This window comes from Phyllostomus hastatus, unplaced genomic scaffold, assembly GCF_019186645.2.
Source record: "Phyllostomus hastatus isolate PE091 unplaced genomic scaffold, TTU_PhHast_1.1 phas_scaffold_182, whole genome shotgun sequence".
Classification (NCBI taxonomy): Eukaryota; Metazoa; Chordata; class Mammalia; order Chiroptera; family Phyllostomidae; genus Phyllostomus; species Phyllostomus hastatus.
The window spans coordinates 11,637,618-11,655,885 of record NW_025334013.1 but is presented as its reverse complement, the minus strand read 5'-3'; the positions used below and the strand labels follow the sequence as shown (position 1 = coordinate 11,655,885).

At 53.9% G+C, this 18,268-nt stretch overlaps 1 protein-coding gene across 3 annotated transcripts in view; it reads left to right on the top strand.

The window, feature by feature from the left end:
- The window catches only part of TMCO4 (transmembrane and coiled-coil domains 4), a 79,984-nt gene that overhangs the window by 12,464 nt on the left and 49,252 nt on the right, over window positions 1-18,268 (top strand). For 2 of the 3 annotated variants that reach the window (XM_045859547.1, XM_045859550.1), the window contains exons 5-8: window positions 262-355; window positions 727-904; window positions 8,144-8,318; window positions 9,076-9,103. In XM_045859547.1, coding sequence (XP_045715503.1) covers window positions 735-904; window positions 8,144-8,318; window positions 9,076-9,103 — 373 coding nt within the window. In that variant the 5' untranslated portion in view covers window positions 262-355; window positions 727-734. The remainder of the gene's footprint in view (window positions 1-261; window positions 356-726; window positions 905-8,143; window positions 8,319-9,075; window positions 9,104-18,268) is intronic. The other variant, XM_045859548.1, reaches the window with a different exon arrangement.

Below are 18,268 nucleotides of genomic sequence, written 5' to 3'. Positions count from 1 at the left end.
TTAGAGAGAGGGGAGGGGAAAGAGAAAGAAGGAGAAATACCAATGCAATATTCTCTTTGTCTGTTACCCTCATCAACACTTGGTGTGGTCAGTCTTCTGTTTTAGCCATTCTGATGGGTGAGTAGCAATGGCTCATTGGGTTGGAATTTCTATTTCTCCAATGACTAATGATGTTGAACATCTTTGCACATGCTTATTGGCCATTGGTGATCTTTTATGAAGTACTTATTTTGCCTATTCTTTGGGGGATTTTTTTTTTAGAAAGAGGGAGAGAGAGAAACATCCATGTGAAAGAGAAACATCAATCAGTTGCCTCCTGTTCACACCCCAACGGGGGACTGAACCCACAACCTAGGTATGTGCCCTGACCAGGGATCGAACCAGTGACCTTTCAGTGTATGGGACAATGCTCCAGCCAGCTGAGCTATACCAGCCTATTTTAAAAGTTGTCTCCTATAACTTAGAACTTAAGTTCTTTATAACTTAAAAGGGCTGCTTATACACTCTGGATACAAATCCTTTCTGGAAATACATATTGAAAATATCTCCTAGTAGTGTTTGGTATATGTTTTCACTCTCTTAAAGATGATGAATAGAAGTTCTTAATTTTAATGAAAGCTAGTTTATCCATCTTTTCTTTTATGCTCAAATTTTTGTGTCCCATTTAAGTGACCCCTGCCGACCCCCCGGACACATTTCTCACTCACTGGGCTCTTTCTCCTGCAGGATTGGCAATGGCCACACGGGACAGATCAAGCCTGAGGCTGCACCCAGTGGCCGAGCCGGCCACGGAGGGGGAGCCACGTCAGCCCATGGGCCGGGAGTTGTCCGAGGCCAACCGCTTTGCCTACGCCGCCCTCTGTGGCATATCCCTGTCCCAGCTGTTTCCAGAACCTGAGCAAAGGTGAGTACTTTCACCTCACAGAGGGAAGGTCATCCTTCTTCGGGGAGACCATCAGGGACACCCCAAGCGGCCTGCCAGGTGTTTGGGGCACTGCAAAAAGAAGGGAGTCATTGTGCTCGCCTTTAAGGAGCTCGCAGCCTGCCGGGGGATAGGACATCTCAGTCAGCACTCCCCAGCATTTTCTGAGCACCTACTGTGCGCCAGGCACCATTTGAAATACATGGAAGATACCCATGAATAAGGCGAACAAGGCAGACAGTATCCCTGCCCTCAGGTAGGACACAGTCTAATACGGAGATAAGATATTTATTGATTCATGCGACATGCATTTGTTGAACTACTACTATGTGCTGGGTGTACTACAAGACCCTGTAGGTAAAACAAAGAAGAGCAAGGTCAGGTGGGGGTGGGGCGGTACCTGGATATGACTGGATGACTGGATATAATAGCAACAGATGGGGTATCACGGGAGCAAAAGAATGACAAGTCTAATGATCATGTTAATATCTGCCATTGTCACTATGGAACATGTGCATTTAAATGTATATTTAAAGTTCTAATAGAGAGTTGTTCAGAGCTTGGTCTTTGGCCTTTAAGGGCTTCAAGGATTCTATGGGGAGAGAGTTTAGAGGCAGGAGGAGGCCAGTGAGGAGGCGGATGGGGTCACTGGGGAGACGAGGACAGTGACCAGGAGGTGGAGGGAGGGCACGGGCGAGACAGACCTTTCTCGGGGAGAATGGGGTTGACTTGGGAACGGGCTGGAGGTTGCTCGGGCAGAGGGAGGAACTAACTATCCCCAGAGGTCCAGGCGGGGAGGGCGCCTGGGAGGAGAGAGATATCATTACTGAGATGGGGAGCAGCAGGCCGGGGGACAGGAGATGACAGGAAGTTTTTACATCAGCAGGGTTTTCAAGATCCCTCCCCCGAAACCTCCCCCATGAGTAAATTTCCCCATGCCTTGGGTCTCTGCTGGGTGTATTTGTTTGATTGTATTGTTTTGTCTTTTATTTTTGTCTATCCCACTGGACCCAACACTTAAGTATATTCCTCTCCTTGGGGGTCACCTCCGGGAAGCCTTCCCTGACCTTCCCCACTGTCAGACCAGGGTGTCTCTCTACCTGTGTGCCCTGCGACCCATCACCGTGACCTCAGGATGCACTGTAACCCTTCCTGCACCCGCCACCCTGGCAGTTCGAGCTCCCAGAGAGCAGGAGCTGCCTTGTTCACCTCTGAGTCCCGGGGCCTTACACCCAGCCTAGCGCAGCAGAGACACAGGGCGAGGTCCACGGCAGGAGGGGGTAGACCCACACTGGCTTTATTAGCACAGGAGACGTTCCCTGGGCTTTGGATTCAGATCTGGGTTCAAATCCTCTGCCACTTTCCAGGTACATGTGACTGACCGTGTGCAGGGTACTTAATTTCCCTAAGCATCAGTCTCTTCGTCTGAGGGTGGGCTGACAAGACCCACCCTGGCAGGGGGATGACAAGAATTAAATGATTGGAGAAAGGTGGTCAAAAGGTACAAGCGTTTGTACAAGATAAGTAGGTCCGGGGGTGTAAGGTACAGCGTGAGTATAATTAACGCTGCTGTGCGGTAGACACGAAAGTGATTAAAAGAGTCAGTCCTACGAGTTCTCATCCCAAGAAAAATGATTTTTTGCTTTCTCTTTTTATTGTATCTATATGAGATGCTGGATGCTAACTAAGCTCCCTGTGGTGATCACTTCACAATATATGCTGATTTATGTGTATTAATACATGTAAGTTAAACTTATACAGAGACATATATATATATAAATATAAATTATATCTCAATAAAATTGAGGGAGAAGTAAATGAGATAATGTAGGTAAAGCCCACAGCACAGTGCCTGGCATGTAGTAGGTGCTCAGTAAATGGCACTGGTTACTTGCTAGCTCTGTGACTTGTTTCATTTGCTCCAGTTTCCTCATCTGTAAAATGGAGACAATACCGAGCTTCCTCCTGCTAGTCAGGGCATTTGGAGCTGCACGTCACAATAGATTCCTTGTTTCTCGCTTAACAGGAAATCAGAAGGTAGGGAGCTCCAGGCTTAATTCAGTGCCTTGAAAAGCCTGTGGGTTGGCTTCTCTGCAGTTCTCAGGCCTTTGCCTCCTGATCACATCATGGCTGCTGCGGTGCCACAAATCACATCCTCACAGCAAAAGGCCCAAGGCACAAGAAGGAGGGCAGGGATTCCCCTCAAGTCTCTCTCATCAGGTAGAAAAGCTTTCCCAGACTAGGCCAAGAAGGTTTCCCCTTTTGGCTAGAGCCAGTCACTTGTCCAAGCCTCTTCTGCAAAGGAGGCTGGGAAAAATAAAGTCACTTGCCATTTTTAACCTCTATTGTGAGAGGTGGGTTCTGCTGGCCAGGGAGAAGGGGCTGGGGAATTACTGCTGCAGAGGACAGCATCCGCCAGAGAGGGCGCTCGTGAGGAGGGAATGGGCTGACGGCCCCGTAGAGCCTGGCGTAGAGCTGCTGCCAAACAAATATTGGCTATTCTCATTATTAATAATGAAGTCACGTACTCTACCTGGAGGTTGGAATATATCTCATTGGATATTCTGTTCCCAAGCAAGCCAGAGTCCCATCTCCTGCAAGGGTTCAACTCTCTCCCTATTCCGGCCAATCCCAGTGCCCTGTCTAGGAAGACTCCATTTTTCTAGAAGCTTCCCCTGACCTGGTAAACCCCTACCCGATAAGCTGATACATAGGTGGGAAGAGCTTTGTGAACCTGGGCACTGTGCCAGGCCTGTGCTGGGCACCACTTGTGCGGGGCATGCAGGGAAGTGAGTTGTCGTCCTCTGCGCCCTCTCTCAAGCACGCGCCTAGGCATTGTTCTAAGCACGTGGCCCCGGAAGCGTTCCTTCCTTGAGGCATCCCTTCTGGAAAGTTTCTGATTCGGGATGCCAGCTCTTTCCACGTGCTTGGTCTTGGTTTTCCTTGGCCCAAAACACATTTTGCACACGGCATCCATTTGGTTTTTTTTTACAGCCCAGATATGCTCTTGGGTTCAGTCATCATAAGAAAACACTCTGTGGCCCTGGCCAATGTGGCTCAGTTGGTTGGAGCATCATCCTATGTACCAAAAGGTTCTGGGTTCGATTCCTGGTCAGGGCACATACCTAGGTTGCAGGTTCGCATCCCCTAGGATGCAGGTTGCATCCCCTGTTGGGATGCCAGCAGGAGGCAACCAATTGATGTTTCTCTCTCCCTTACTTTCTCTCTCTCTAGAATCAATAAATGTATCCTCAGTCAAGGATTTAAAAAAAAAAACAAAGCAAACATTCTGTCACCACTTTTGTCCCCATGGGACATAAAAGCAAGCCTTTAAGATACAATCAGCCCTGGCTGGCGTAGCTCAGTGGATTGAGCTCGGGCTGCGAACCAAAGCATCACAGGTTCGATTCCCAGTCAGGGCACATGCCTGGGTTACAGGCCATGGTCCCCAGCAACCACACATTGATGTTTCTCTCTCTCTCTCCCCCTTCCTTCCCTCTCTAAAAATAAATGAATAAAATCTTTTTTTAAAAATCTGTTTAAAAAGATACAATCATACCTCAGTACTCATCAGCTTCAGAACTTGTCAGACCCTGTACTCGTCATGTTTTGACAAGAAAAAAAATGTTTCGGCACTCGGCACTTGCTCAGGACTCGTCTCACTCATTAGAACTTGTATGGATCAAAACGCCATCCTGCAAGAGAAAATGTTTCATTATTCAGTACCCATAGGTTTCAGCACTCGTCATGAGTTCCAGAATGAATTAAGGATGAGTGCTGAGGTGCCACTGTACTTATTTCTTACCCGTGCTGTAAACATCACAGATGCCGTGTTCCACGATTGATTCTGCTCATCAAACGTGGAGACGTGCTGGGTAGAGCAGGGCCCATGTTGTCCGTGGAGGATGGGGTGTTTTAGCTTTCGGGCCGTGTGCTCTCTGCCCCAGCCCCTCAGCCTTGCTGTTACAGCCTAAAGCAGCCCGAGACCACGTGTAGAGGACCAGGTGTGACTGTGTGCCAGTGAAACTTAGTCTACGAGAGCAGGCCGCAGGCCAGCTGTGGCCGCCCGGGAGGTTTGCAGGCCCCTGGTGAGCAGGGAGAGCTCTGGACTCCGGATCTCTGGGCTCCAGGTGAGGCTCAGCCCTTCCCATCAGGGAGACCCTCAAGGAGGCATTGAATCTCTGCCACCCCAGGGGCTCCCCCTGCAAGTTTCGGTAAGGATGAAAGAGGGTGTTTGATGGCCCTGCCGTGCCAATGCCCGGCAAGCGGGGTGTCCCCAGGGGTGTAATCTCTGGGGAAGGGCGGTCTCTCCGTGGCTAAGCATGGCCTCCGGAGTCAGACTTGTGGTCTCGAACCCTGGAGCTGCCCCTTAGCCCCTCTGGGTCTGGGTGTCCTTATACCTGGAAGGGGTAAAATAGTACCCCCCTCCCTCACGGGGGTGTGATGGGAAGGGAACAGGCGGTGTGTACAAAGCACTTAGCATGGGGACCGAGGGATAGTTGCTCCGTGGTTGTTGTTTTTTGTCAGTGTTGCTGTTGATTTTTGTGGATCTCGACTAGACCTCCCACCACTTTAGAAGTGATTACCAAGGGCCTGCCCCTCAAAAATGCTGTTTGTTATTTGATAAATGGCTGCACCACCACTCTCCATATGTATAAAATATTTATTTTTTTAAATGGTTGGAGTCTCTTTCTTTTTTTAAAAAAATATTTACTCATTTTTAGAGAGGGAAGGGAGGGAGAAAGAGAAAGAGAGAGAAACATCAATGTGCGGTTGCTGGGGGCCATGGCCTGCAACCCAGGCATGTGCCCTGATTGGGAATGGAACCTGTGACACTTTGGTTCACATTCTATGCTCAAACCGCTGAGCTATGCCAGCCAGGGCTCACAAAATATTTATTAATTTACTCATTCTTTTAAAGAAACACACATATAGTGCTTTGTATGTGCCATGACATTTTCAACACCTACCCCTAGGAAATAGGTTTCATCGGTATTGCCTCTTTTACAGATAAAGAAACCGGGGCACAGAGAGGTTAGGTAACTTGTCCAAGATCCCACAGCGAGAGGCAGAGCTGTGTGCTCCTGACCCCTCCCCTCTTGTTACCAGACGCTTCTCTGCCTCCCAGACCTTCTTCACAGAGGCAGGGCCAGGCCACACTGCCGCCCTCAGCCCTGCGCCCTCTTGGCAGGGAAGTTTGTTCCTAAGGCATGTCCAGTCCACGTGGCCCTCCCCCACCCCCTGCACACCCCCCACCCACACCATCCGGGGTGGCCCCACCCAGTACTGGCAGCGAAGTAAGCTGTCGTAGCTGGAGGAGCAGCAGCTAACATTCGTTGAGGGTCATTGGGTGCCGGGCTCTGTGACCGTGTCACCGTGTCATCTGATCTCTCCAGCCAACCGGAGGCATGTCCCGGTGTCAACTGCAGTTTACGGCAGAGAGAAATGAAGCTGAGAGAGAAGAAGAAAAGACGCGAGGGGGACACCCCAGGGGACTCGGGGGCCTCACTCGGCGCCCTGTTCCCCACTGCCTCCCTTGGCCATCCCATAAGTAAAAATAATGGCGCCAGGTGAACGCAAGGGGAACAGCTACTACGTGCCCGGCCCTGCTCTGGGTGCTTCCTGTGTATCGTCTCATTTAACCTCCACAGCCTTCTGATGTTGATCTCTTAAACCCACTTGCAGACAAGGGAACTGAGGCACAGAGAGGTCAGTTACTTTTGCAACTTGCTGCATCACTCGCATGCCCCTTTAAGAATAAAAGACTTTCCCCCAGCTGCTGGGAGGGTGTGACTGGCTGATGGGGAGGCATAAAGACCCACCCGTCCTGCCCCGTGAGGACAACTCTGAAGGGTCACCTGCCTTCAGCACTCCCTGCAGGGTTGCCTGAGGCCTCCGTAGAGACAACATGCACCTCAACTGCTCCCCCTTCCCGGCCCTGCATCCTCCCTGCCCTCCCACAAACACTGATCCCAAGAGGATCCTGATAATCATTTCAGAGCTGCCTCCTGGGGACCTGGACCCTAACAGTGGGGCCAGGATTTGAACCTGAGCTTTTCCCCGCTCCTGTCAGGAGCCCAGCCTGCAGAGATCTCTCTACTTGGGCTTTGGTGGCCCTGGCTCTCAGGACTGGGGTGGGTGGGCTGCCTGGGATCCCTGGGAGCTGGGACCCCGTGGTGCGAGCAGGAAGCTTCTTGATGTCACCACCATCCCCAGGGAGCTCTGCTTGTTTCTGGGAGGCCTGATCCCACCCCACTCTGGCCAGAACGGGGGTGCAGAACCCAGTATGGGGAACGCCAGGGCAGTGGGGTGGACGCAGGCAGGGTGCTGGGTTGGGAGATAGACCTGACCTCTAGGTCTCAGCCTTGGCTTTGGGCTCCTAGCTGACTCCCCTGCCCCGGGTCCCTCTGCCCACCTCCCACTCTGCTTACCACCCTCACTGCCACGAGTGGTGACTTCGAGGCAACGGCTAATGTGGATGCTGCCGCTGTCCCCCAGATGCCATGTACCTGCTGCAGCTGTCTCTCCGCTCCTGGGGCTCCTCCTTCCCTGCAGCGTCCCGGCCACCACCCACCCAGGGACTCCCGTGGGGCTCACATGCCCACTGTGGAGAGAGACCCCACAGTGGCAGTGGCCGTGGAGGGAGGGCAGACTCCTCTGCCCTTTATCTGTTGCCGCGTGGCCGACTTTTCCCGAGAAAACACGCCCTCGGTGACTTCCAACGGCAGCAAACCTCCTTCCGTGGGAAGCCTGTTCTAGGCACTGCTCCTCACCTCCCCCACAGGCCCGTCTGTGGCTCCCTCTCTGCACCCACCAGGGCTTGATTCCCGCCCCTGCCCGAGCGCATCACACGCCACCGGGGTCCGTCAGTCACACCCCTGTGTCCACCCGCTGGGAGCTTCTCCTCAGAGGCCGCACCTCACTCCCCTTCAATCCCTCAGCCCCGGCACAGCCCTGGCTCAGGCCGGGCCCAGGGCCCAGGGTCAGGGGCTGCTCGTGGACCTGGTGTATCAACCTCTCCGGCCCAAGGTTCGCTGGGGGAAGAAGCTAAAGTCCCCACCACCTGAAATTGGCTCCTCTGCGCTCCACACACTACGGTCACCGTGGTTTTTGACATGTTGGCTGTTCACATGCGTGAACCCGTCCACGGTGAACTGCCCAATGGCCTCGTGAGGTGCACAGTCTGGAAGCTTCGGGATCTCAGTTTTGTCTGTCTTCCAGCTCCTTCTGCACGGAGTTTGTGGCGGGCCTGGTGACGTGGCTGGAGCTGTCCGAAGCTGTCTTGCCGACCATGAACGCCTTTGCCAGCGGCGTGGGAGGAGAGGGGGCTGACATGTTTGCTCAGATTTTAATGAAGGACCCCATCTTGAAGGAGGACCCGTTGGTGATCACCCAGGTACACCTACCCACCCCACTCCAGGTGGCGGCTGCCCGGGGAAGCCAGAACAAGTCATTTCCTTAGTCAGTCTGAACATGGCTCCTGTGTGGGGCAGTGGAAAGATAAAATATTTCATCCAAATACTATCAGGTGATGATGATCAATGCTAATGTTACATCATCATTATTGAGTATTTACTATTGATTTAATTTCGTACGTAAGCAGCGCTTAGTATGTGCAAGTACCTTTACAAATATTAACTCATTTAATTCTCAAAGCAACTTCGTGAGGTTGGTTGTAAGACCATTCCCGTTTTGTAGAGGAGAAAACTCAGGCACAGGGAGGTTAAGTAACTCGTTCAAGATCATGCAGCCGACAAGGGGCTGAGCCTGGATTTGAACCTGGGCAGTCTGGCTCCAGAGCCCCTGCTCCTGAGTGCCGTGCAACAGTGCCTTTTGTCAGAAGCAGCAGCTTTGCTGTGTGCCCTCGGGCTTGTCACACACCCGCTGTGTGTGCCGTGCAGCAGGCAGCTGTGACTCGGCTGGGGCGGCTCAAGGGAACGGATTTAAAACGGCACTTCCCCTCCTTCATGCCACTCCCGGAAATCCTCACGCATTTATTCATTTGCTTACTTATTTGTCTGACTCACCAGCAGAGTATAAGGCAGAGGTGTTGTCTGTCTGGTCCTCCCACTTAGTAAGAGTCAATAGATGTTTGTCAAATGAGCCGGCTGCTTGCATTCAACTGATTGCCAATTCCTGTTACTTTTCCCCAGGACCTGCTGAGCTTCTCCCTCAAGGATGGTGAGTGGATCTCTGAGTTGTGTAAACTGCGGGCGCTCATCTTCACCTGGGGCCCGGCTGCCCCTGGTCTTTTTGGTGCGAGGAAGGAAGGGGAGCCCCACGTAGTAGGGCAGCCGGTGCGAATGTCCTTCGTGCCCAGCACTGTGTGGTACTTCCCAGCGGTCACCTCATTTTATTCCTCGTGATGCCCTGAGGTTTTCACCTTCTAAGTAGCTCTTGATCTGGCCCTTCCCTGACTCCACCCTCCACCACCCTGGTCTGAGCCACCTCCAGGCCCCTCCTGGATGACAGCAGGGGTCTCCTCCCACCACTCTGGCCAGCAGTTTGTCTTCCACCCTGCAGCTCAAACGACCTTTCCCAGACACACATGTGACGATGCCGCCTTCTGGCCCGGTACCCACGGCCACTCCTGTGCACTCGGGAGAGAGATGGCCCTTCCAGGTGGGCTGGCCCCTCCCCCTCATCTCTCACCACGCACTCCTCCCTTCTCCCCACATAGAGTGCACCCTGCTTCGGGCACCAGCGTCTTTGCGCAGGCCCCTCCCCTGGCAGGAGAAGGTCCTGCCCCCAACGCCCAGCTACTCTCCACCGCTCAGTCGTCACTCCCCGGGGGCAGCCTCCTGGCCTCCCGCCTGTCGCAGTCGAACACCTAGCCACGCGCTTCTGTGTTTGGTAGCTGGCCTGCCCTCCAGACCGCGGGCTCCACGGGGGCGGAACCGTGCCGGTTTTCTTCACCGCCCACGTCCAGCACCTGCACACAGTAAACACTCAGTAAGCATCCGCTGACTGGGTTCACGAGATGGATCCTAGTGGTCCGTTTTGTGGACGAGGAAGTCCGCTCCGAGAGGGGAAGCAATCTGCCCACAATTGCTCAGTGAGTGGCAGGACAGGATTTCACTACATTCGTTTCCCAGGGCTGTCGAAACGAGTCACCGTAGACGGGTGGCTTAAAGCAGCAGAAACGTGTTCTCTCGTGGTTCTGGAAGCCAAAAGCCTGAAAGCGAGGTGTCAGCAGGGTCTCCCTCCCTCTGCAGGCTGCAGGCTGCAGGCGAGAATCCTTCCTGCCTCTTTCAGCAGCCGGTAGCTCCACGTGTCCTTGGCTTGTGGCTGCGTCGCTCTAGTCTCCGCCTTCCTCTCCCACGCTTTCTCCTCCTCCTCCCTTCCCTCTCCTCTGCGTGGCTCTGATGAAGACATTGTCTGAGCTGACCTCGCCTGGAGATCTTTAACTTAGCTACGGTAGCCCCCCCCCCGCCCCTTATCTGCAGTTCAGCTTTCTGTGGTTTCCGTTACCCACGGCCCACCACCATTTGAAAATATTAAGTGGAAAATTCCAGAAATAAACAACGCATATGTTTTAAACTGCAGGCCGTTCTAAGTAGTGTGGTGAAAGCTTGAAGCCCAGCTCCATCTGGCCTGGGATATGAATCATCTTTTCGCCCAGCGTGTCCCCGCCCCGTCCCATTAGTCACATCATAGCCATCTCGGTCGTCAGACCATCGATCAGAGAGACCACAGTCACCTAACTGTTGCTACGCTATGTTGTTGTAGTGGTCTGTTTACTCTTAGTTATTGGTCATCTCTGACTCTGCTTAATTTATAAATTTGCCTTTATTATGGGTGTGGATCTGTACAGGAAAAAACAGTGTGTGTGCAGGGTGCAGTACGATCCACAATTTGAGGCACCCACCCAGGGCCTTGGATTGGGGCAGAGAAGGTCGGTGTCAGAGTCAGGCTCTTTGCTCGGTGCCTTCCCCACAGGCTCCGTGAGGGCGGGGCCCTCGTCTGGACTGTTCGCCGCCGTCTCTCAGCGTCTGCAGCGGTGATGGGCGCATGGTGGGCATTTAGTGGTGGATGGGTGGATAGAAAGATGGAAGGAAGAATGGACGGACAGAAGGATGGATGGGTGGCCTTTCTTCAGAGAATGAGCTTCGGTACTAACAGGGTGGTTTGTCTGAACTTGAGGGTTGAACTGCACAGCAGAGGCGGAGGCCCTCTGCGCTGCTGGACTTCTCCTGGGTGTGCGGCCAGGCGGTTAGTCAGGAAATCAGCCCAGGAAACCCACGTGAAAAGCTGCGTTTCTCAGAACTTCCTGGAGGGTCGGCCTTTACCAACAGTATTAGGATCTTAGTCCCAGAACAATGCCCTTTGGGCAGCTGGGTGGAATTTTGTGTGGGTGCATGTTCATCATTTTCTTCTCCTCATCCTGTGACAACCCACGAAGCTCTGCCCACACAACTGGACAAATCCATCTCTCGTGTGTGGAGGGTTAGCCTGAACCTGAGCTTGCGCTGCACCGGGTTTTGCCGCCTGGGCGTGATTGACATTTGGGGCTGGACCCTTCTTTGTCGGGGGGCCACCCTGTGCATCGTTGGGTGTTTGGGGGCATCCCTGAACTCTAGTCACTAGATACCAGAAGCACTTTCTGAGTTGTAACAACCAAAAATGTCTCTACGTGTTTTCAAATGTCCTCTGGACGGTGGGGGGCTCGGGTGGGGGGAGGACGGGGCTGTACCTGTTGCAGAAACAGCCCCGGTGTGAGAGCTGGTGCTCTCAGACCCGAGACATGGCCCTGTCAGGTGGGGCTGGTTGATGTGTACTAGGTCATCTTTGCAGCTGTTCTAGTGGCTCTCCTAGGTCCTATACGACGCTTGTGAATGATTGCAGAGCACACAATCCTCAGATCAGCTGCTAAGTGGGTCCTGTTATTATTCCCCACCTGCAGGAGAAGGATACTGGGCTCAGAAGGCTGAGCAACCCAGGACTACATGTCAAAGTTTAAAACTTCCATTTAGGAGAAAGTGAGTCTCCCTGGGAGCTCTGCGTTGGGTCTCAGGAAACTTCAGCTGGATTGTGGATTTTGCCCCCTGTCCTCTGAAGCCAAAGACGGCCTCAGTCGAGGCCTTGGGACCCGAGGGGCGGGGGTGTGCACCGCACGGGGCGGCAGTCTCTGCCGCAGACTTGGCCTTTGTTCCCAAATTGCAAGCCCCGCCTCCCTGATGAAGCAGAAGGGTTTGAGATACTGGTCTTTCCTCGTGGCGAAATGCAAAATGTTGTCACTGCTGGCGGGGTTCTCCACCAGCATCCCAGAGAGTCACCCGACGTGGATCAGCATTAAAAAGGGCTGCCCCGTTCATTCGGCAGGTGAGAACTGAGCACCCACGGCAGGCGCCAAGCCCTGGACTGGGCTCCAGGTGTAATTTTAACTACAGCTGCTATTCATTGCGTGCCTACTATGGGCAGGCCCTGAGCTCAGTACTTTATTCTAATTCTTTCAAACCCCTCAGCAACTCTGGGAGGTGCACTACCGTCCCCATATTACGGAACAGGAAAATACAGCACAGAGCAGGAAGTAACCTGCCCCCAGCCACAGAGCCAGAAAGTCAGGGGTTCGAGATTCCAACCCAGGCGGCGTGATTCCAGAGTCCACTCTCGGCCGCTGCTGTGCTTCCCACATGGAGGGAAATGGATAAAGCCCTTGTCCATTTCCCTTAAAGCTGCCTTAGAGAGGGAGGGTGAGGCCAGAAGGCAGAGTGGGTGCCCCGTGTGGCAGGGCGCAGCCGATTTTGCCAGCATCCTAGAGGGTGGAGCTGGAGGGGGGCCTCAGAAGCAGCCCCTCTGCTCCCACGACACTGGTCATGACATTGTCCCCCCAAAATAAGCTGTGACGAGAAAAGGCAGGACCAGGCCAGAAACAACCTGAGTTCAGCTTCTGGCCCATGAGGGGACCCATCCTAAAGTTCCCGACCCTCCAGCCACACCGGCCCTCCAGCCACACTGTCCCTCACAAAGTGAAGACCCTGAACCTCCACATGAAAGCTAAAACCCACTGCCCAGCTGCAGCCAGGGTGATGGGGATGAGGTGTGGTTACCTTATATGAAAAAAAAAATTTAACCTAGGGTGAAAATTGGGATAAATATTCTAAATATTACACATAAAAATATGTAACTGGAGCAGTCGGTGAATCGCTGGACGGTAGTAGAATGGGCCACGTAAGCAGCTGTGTGACTACATCCCGAGAGGTGTGTCCTCAGACCCTGGGGACAGGAGAGGCACAGGGTCCCTGAGCTGTCCTAGCAGCCCGCAGCTCTGAGCTCCGCCACCCTCTCAGCCGTGTGACTTAGAAAGTGCCTCAGCCTCAGCCTCTCTGCACTGCTCTTCCCCGTCTGCAAAACGGGGCCTCGCACGACCCGCTTCCTGGGACCGTTGGGAGGATCAGCAACCCCAGATGCAGGCTGCTGGAGTGATGCCCAGCTAGCTCTCAGCAGGAGCACCAAGGATGCTGGTTTTCCTTCCCGGTGGAGGGGACACAGGGGTCTTCTTGATCACGCCCTGACCCCCAGGCGTGAGTGTCCGCAGCTCAGACTGGCAGGTGCGCCCCTGTCGGCGCACTGCTGGGTTTCTGAGAGCTGGACCCCTTGCTGCAGAATCAGCTGGGAGTTGCTGCAAGTGCCGACTCCTGAGCCCCGGGCCAGATCGTCTGCACGCAGGGCCGAGGCATCTGCACTTTCACCAGCTCCCCTGTGGCCTCCCCTTGGAGTCCCTGTGGGAGGGGCCACCTTCCTCTCCGAGACGCCGCACCTGGATTCAAGTGTGCAGTGACTTGCAGACTCCTGTCTCCCAGGGTTGTCTAAAGACAGTGGTGCAGAGGCTGCTTTTGGGGTGTTTCCACTCCATTTGACCTTGGACTTTTGAAAGTTCCTCCCTATGACAGGGAACAGGCACTCTGAGGCTGACCCTTAGCTCTCTGTGCTGGAAGGGACCTCAGGGGACCAGCTCCTTGGTCCTTCAGGTGGGTTTCCAAAAGCACTGGCCTAGGCACCAGACTGGGCGGGACCTGAGCAGCCCCCAGGACCAGTAAGGCTGGGGCGTCAAACTCATCCTCACCAGGGGCCACATCAGCCTTGCGGTTGCCTTCAAAGGGCCAAATGTAATTTCAACTCCTTAACAGTTAAGGAGTAGTTGCATTTATACAGTCCTAAAATTATTTCGGCCCTTTAAAGGCAACAGTCAGTTAATAATCTAACAGATCCTAATGGGGGAACCTACCAATCGCTGGGCATTTTCCTGGGCACTGGGAAACAACAAGGAACAAAGCAAAGCTTTCTGCCCTGATGGGACTTATGCTCTGGTGGGGAGATCCAGACAATAGCCCTGTTCACAGCTCTAACAGGGGCAGGGAACAGGGCGAGGGGGACTGAGGGGCTGGGGCACAAGTGGTTCCACCTCAGAGGCTGATGGCCCCTCTAAGGAGGTGACCTTTGAGTAGGGACCTGATGGGTGAGAAGGGACCAGCCAGGTGGAGCTCTGGGGGAGAGATTTTCTAATTAGAGGAGTGAGTGCAAAGGCCCTGGGGCAGGACCGGGCTTGGCTTGCTGGAGGAACAGACACTGGTGCGTGAAACAAGGACTGACACAGGAAGTGAGGTGGGAGAGGGCGTCCGCCTTACAGACCATGGGAAGAAATGTGGACTTGCTCCCGGGTGCATCGGGGAGCTGTTGGGGAGTCTCCAGCTGGGGAGGGAGCATGGTCAGATTTCGGACTAAAGAACCCCTCTGGCTGCTGTGTGACACACAGGGCACAGACGCAGGACTGGAAGATGGGAAACCAGCGAGGCGGCTGGCAGTCGAAGAGGGGCAGTGGTCACGGTGGTGTCACAGTGGCGATGGCCGAGCAGGCGTAGCACAGAAGTTAGACTCAGGATGTGTTTTGGAGGTGCCGCTGTCCACATTAGCTGGTGGATTGGGGTGTCAGGGGTGGAGAAATGAGAAGGATGAAGAACAATGCCCAGGCTTTTGGCCTGAACCCCAAGACAGAGAAGACAGTCCTTTGAGGAATGAGCTGGCCACCTAACAGGTTGGCCAGGACCAGAGCCAAGACCAGGGAACCCTGGTGTCCTGGGTAGCCTGGGACTCGTGCCCCTCCCCTGCCCCTTAGCACCTGTCTTTAATAGAATGTCAGCTCCCAAGCCAGCAACCTGGCCACCAACGTCCTTGAAATGACCCCTACCCAAGGCTGACACTCTAGAGCCCCGAGCCTGAGAACACCTTGCAAGGCTACCTGTGTGCCTGGCAGCCTGGACCACTGCAGCCCAGATGAATGGAATATAAATTAGTGACTAATTGTAATTGCCGCCAGTTAATCACCATGACCAAGGCTTGGTCAATTTCCACAGCTCGATTATCACCAGGTGCAATAGTCTAGGATCTAATTCGGGCACAGGGAGCGCCTTTGTTTGGAGCGCTAACCGACCTGGTGACCCCAAACACAGCATGCAGTGTCTGTTCCCCAGCACGTAGGCAGTTCCCAGTGTGGGGAGGTGTAGGAGACCGTTCCGCGTGATGTGGGCCCAGCTCCCACTGGGAGATGCACAGGACCCACGCCCATGGATAGGTTCTCCTGTGGGGAATCAGGCCTACAGTATACCTAGGCCACTATGAGTCTTGCTTTTTGCTAAAACTCCCTCACCCTGAATTGAGGACATTTACTGCAAAGTAACTTCCTAAAATCCATGCTAAACCTTCCAAGGATGAGTGTAACCGGTTCAACCACTTTTGCCTTTTCATTTGCAAATATCCCTCTTCTGTGATGTGATTAGCAGCATTGGCTCCTTTGTTTTCCATAAAAGGGAACCACCTAAAGTGAACCTGTGCATAGGAAACGAGGACCATCATGTAATGGGCAGAGAAACCCAATAAAGGCCTGTCATGGTGGAGGTCATGGCTTTTGCTCCCCTTGAGAGAAAAGCCATGCTGTCCCTTTTCCTCCACCAGATTTGGTAGTCCGTGTGAATGTCTCACTTCATCCATAATGACGCGGACACTGCGGGCCGGTGTCTGCATCAGGGAGGCAGCCAGGGGTGGCTAGGCCAATGCAGCCAGACTATAGCTCACTCTGAGGACCCTAGTTTAAGGAAGGAACCGATTTATTTTGCAGAAGCTGAAACATCACACTTCAGGACTGGGGCAGGGGGGTGCTGCGTCATGCTGAAGGCCAGCCACCACTGCTGTAGTATAATGTCATTGCCCAGCATGGCAGAGGAGACCAGCCTGTGACATTCACTGGGGCCCATCATAGACCAGGAGCCCTCTCCCCCAGACCCTGTGGCGTGACTCCATGTTTCCACTCTTCCCCTGGGCCAGGATGACCTCTGCACTTGAGGTTCGGTGCACGAGTCGAGTCCCTACCCAGGTTTGTCTCATCGCCTGAACATTTATCCTCTGGGCCGGGCCCTGTTCTAAGGACCGGGGGACAGGGCAGTGAAAACGACGACCCTCATAAAGTTTGTATTTCACAGGGAGAGACAAACAAATGAGTGAGCATGGTAGCGGAGAGCTCTGTGAGAAATAAAATGCAGCGTGAAGGGTAGAGAGTAGTGGGGGGTGGCTGGGGAGGCCCCTCTGGGCGGGAGTCGTTTGAGCAGAGACCTGAATTAGGAGGAGGGGCCCCAGGTGGAGATCTGGAAAATGAGCCTTCCAGGAAGTGGAAACATCAAGTACAAAGGCTCTGTAGAAGGAACATTCTAGAAGGGAAGGTCAGAAATTGGGCCACAGGCCTTCTGGGTCATGGCAGGGTTTGGACTTGGTTGTCATGGTGACAGATTGCAGGTCACATTACCTCCCAGGAAAGCAGAGAGCAAAGTGCCAGGAGGCCCGACTGGGGTTCCTGGGGTTGGGGACCCTGGAACCAAGGAGGGAGAGGGGCCCCGAGGAGAATCGGAGCAACAGTGGTCTGTCCCTCCAGACTGGTGGTTCTCAGACGTGGCTGTGTGTGCTCGGAGATGGGTCCCAGGTCCTGTGCCCAACCTACTGGGTCAGAATCTCCGGGAGGCGGCACTCGTTCAATCCGAGAAGTCCCATGGGTGACACCCCTTGTCCCCGCCGGTTTGGAGCCGGTTGAGAGATTTCACAGGAGTGAGGTGGATGGAGCTGCAGTGTCCGGGGGTGATGGGAGAATATGGCGGCAGTTTGGCTGGTTGAGTGGGTGACATGTCCCACCCGAGGGAACCTGGCTGCCCTGCGAAGCCCACAGCCTGCTGGACTGGGCAGCCAGGCGGGTGCCAGAGAGAAGAGAGAATGTCAGACCGGACCCAGCCAGATCGTCGCTCCCACCCAGAAGGGCAGCGGGGGAGGGAGAGGAGGCGAGTGGAGAGAGGGTGGGACGCCTGAGGCCAGGGAAGGGAGGCTCCCACGCGCCCTCCAGGGTCAGAAAAGGGAGCCCTTCCTTCTCAAATAATGCCGATGTCCCGTCGGATGTGGGAATTTGTATTTTAGGCAACGCACATCATCACATGGCCTATTCGAAAACTAGCTGGATACTGAGTCCTTGGGACTTGCCCTCTTTGTCAAAAAGGTCCCATTTGGAAGCCTGTCATCTTGCTGGAATCATAAAGAAGTTGACTGAAGATCTGAAGAGTTCGTTCATTCCTTCCTTCCTTGAGTAAATGCTGTTTGAGCTCTTGCCATGTGTTGGGCTCGGAGCTGCTGATGAGCGACTTTGACACAATAAGATGGAGCAGACAATGAGAGAGAGGCCTGGGCGAGGGACAGTGGGCCCCAAGCGAGGGGTGCTCTGGAGACGGGCGCTCAGAGAGGAGGTGATGGCCGAGCCACATCTTGGGGGGAAACAGAAGTTCAAGGTTTAAGTAGTGGACAGAACAATGCTCCCCCAAAGAGGTCCATGTCCTAATCCCTGGAGCCTGTGACTGTGTCACCTGTACGGCAACGGGACTTTACAGGTGTGAGGGAGGTGGGGATCGGGGCGATCTCCTGGATTATCCGGGTGGGCCCGACCTCATCACCCACCTTTAAGAGGGAGGCAGGAGGCTCTACGTGAGAGTAGGAGGAGATGGGAGGAGGGAGCCACACTTTGAGGATGGCAGGGGGAACTGGGAAAGATGAGAAAGCAGATTCTCCCCCAGGCCTTCCAGAAGGAGTCGGCCCTGCTCACACCTCGATTTCAGGATATTGGGCCTCCAGATCTGTAAAAGAATAAATGTGCATTTCTTAAGACACTAAGTCAACCCTGGCTGGCGTAGCTCAGTGGATTGAGCGCGGGCTGGGAACCAAAGTGTCCCAGGTTCAATTCCCAGCCAGGGTACATTCCTGGGTTGCAGGCCATAACCCCCAGCAACCGCACATTGATGTTTCTCTCTCTCTCTCTCTCTC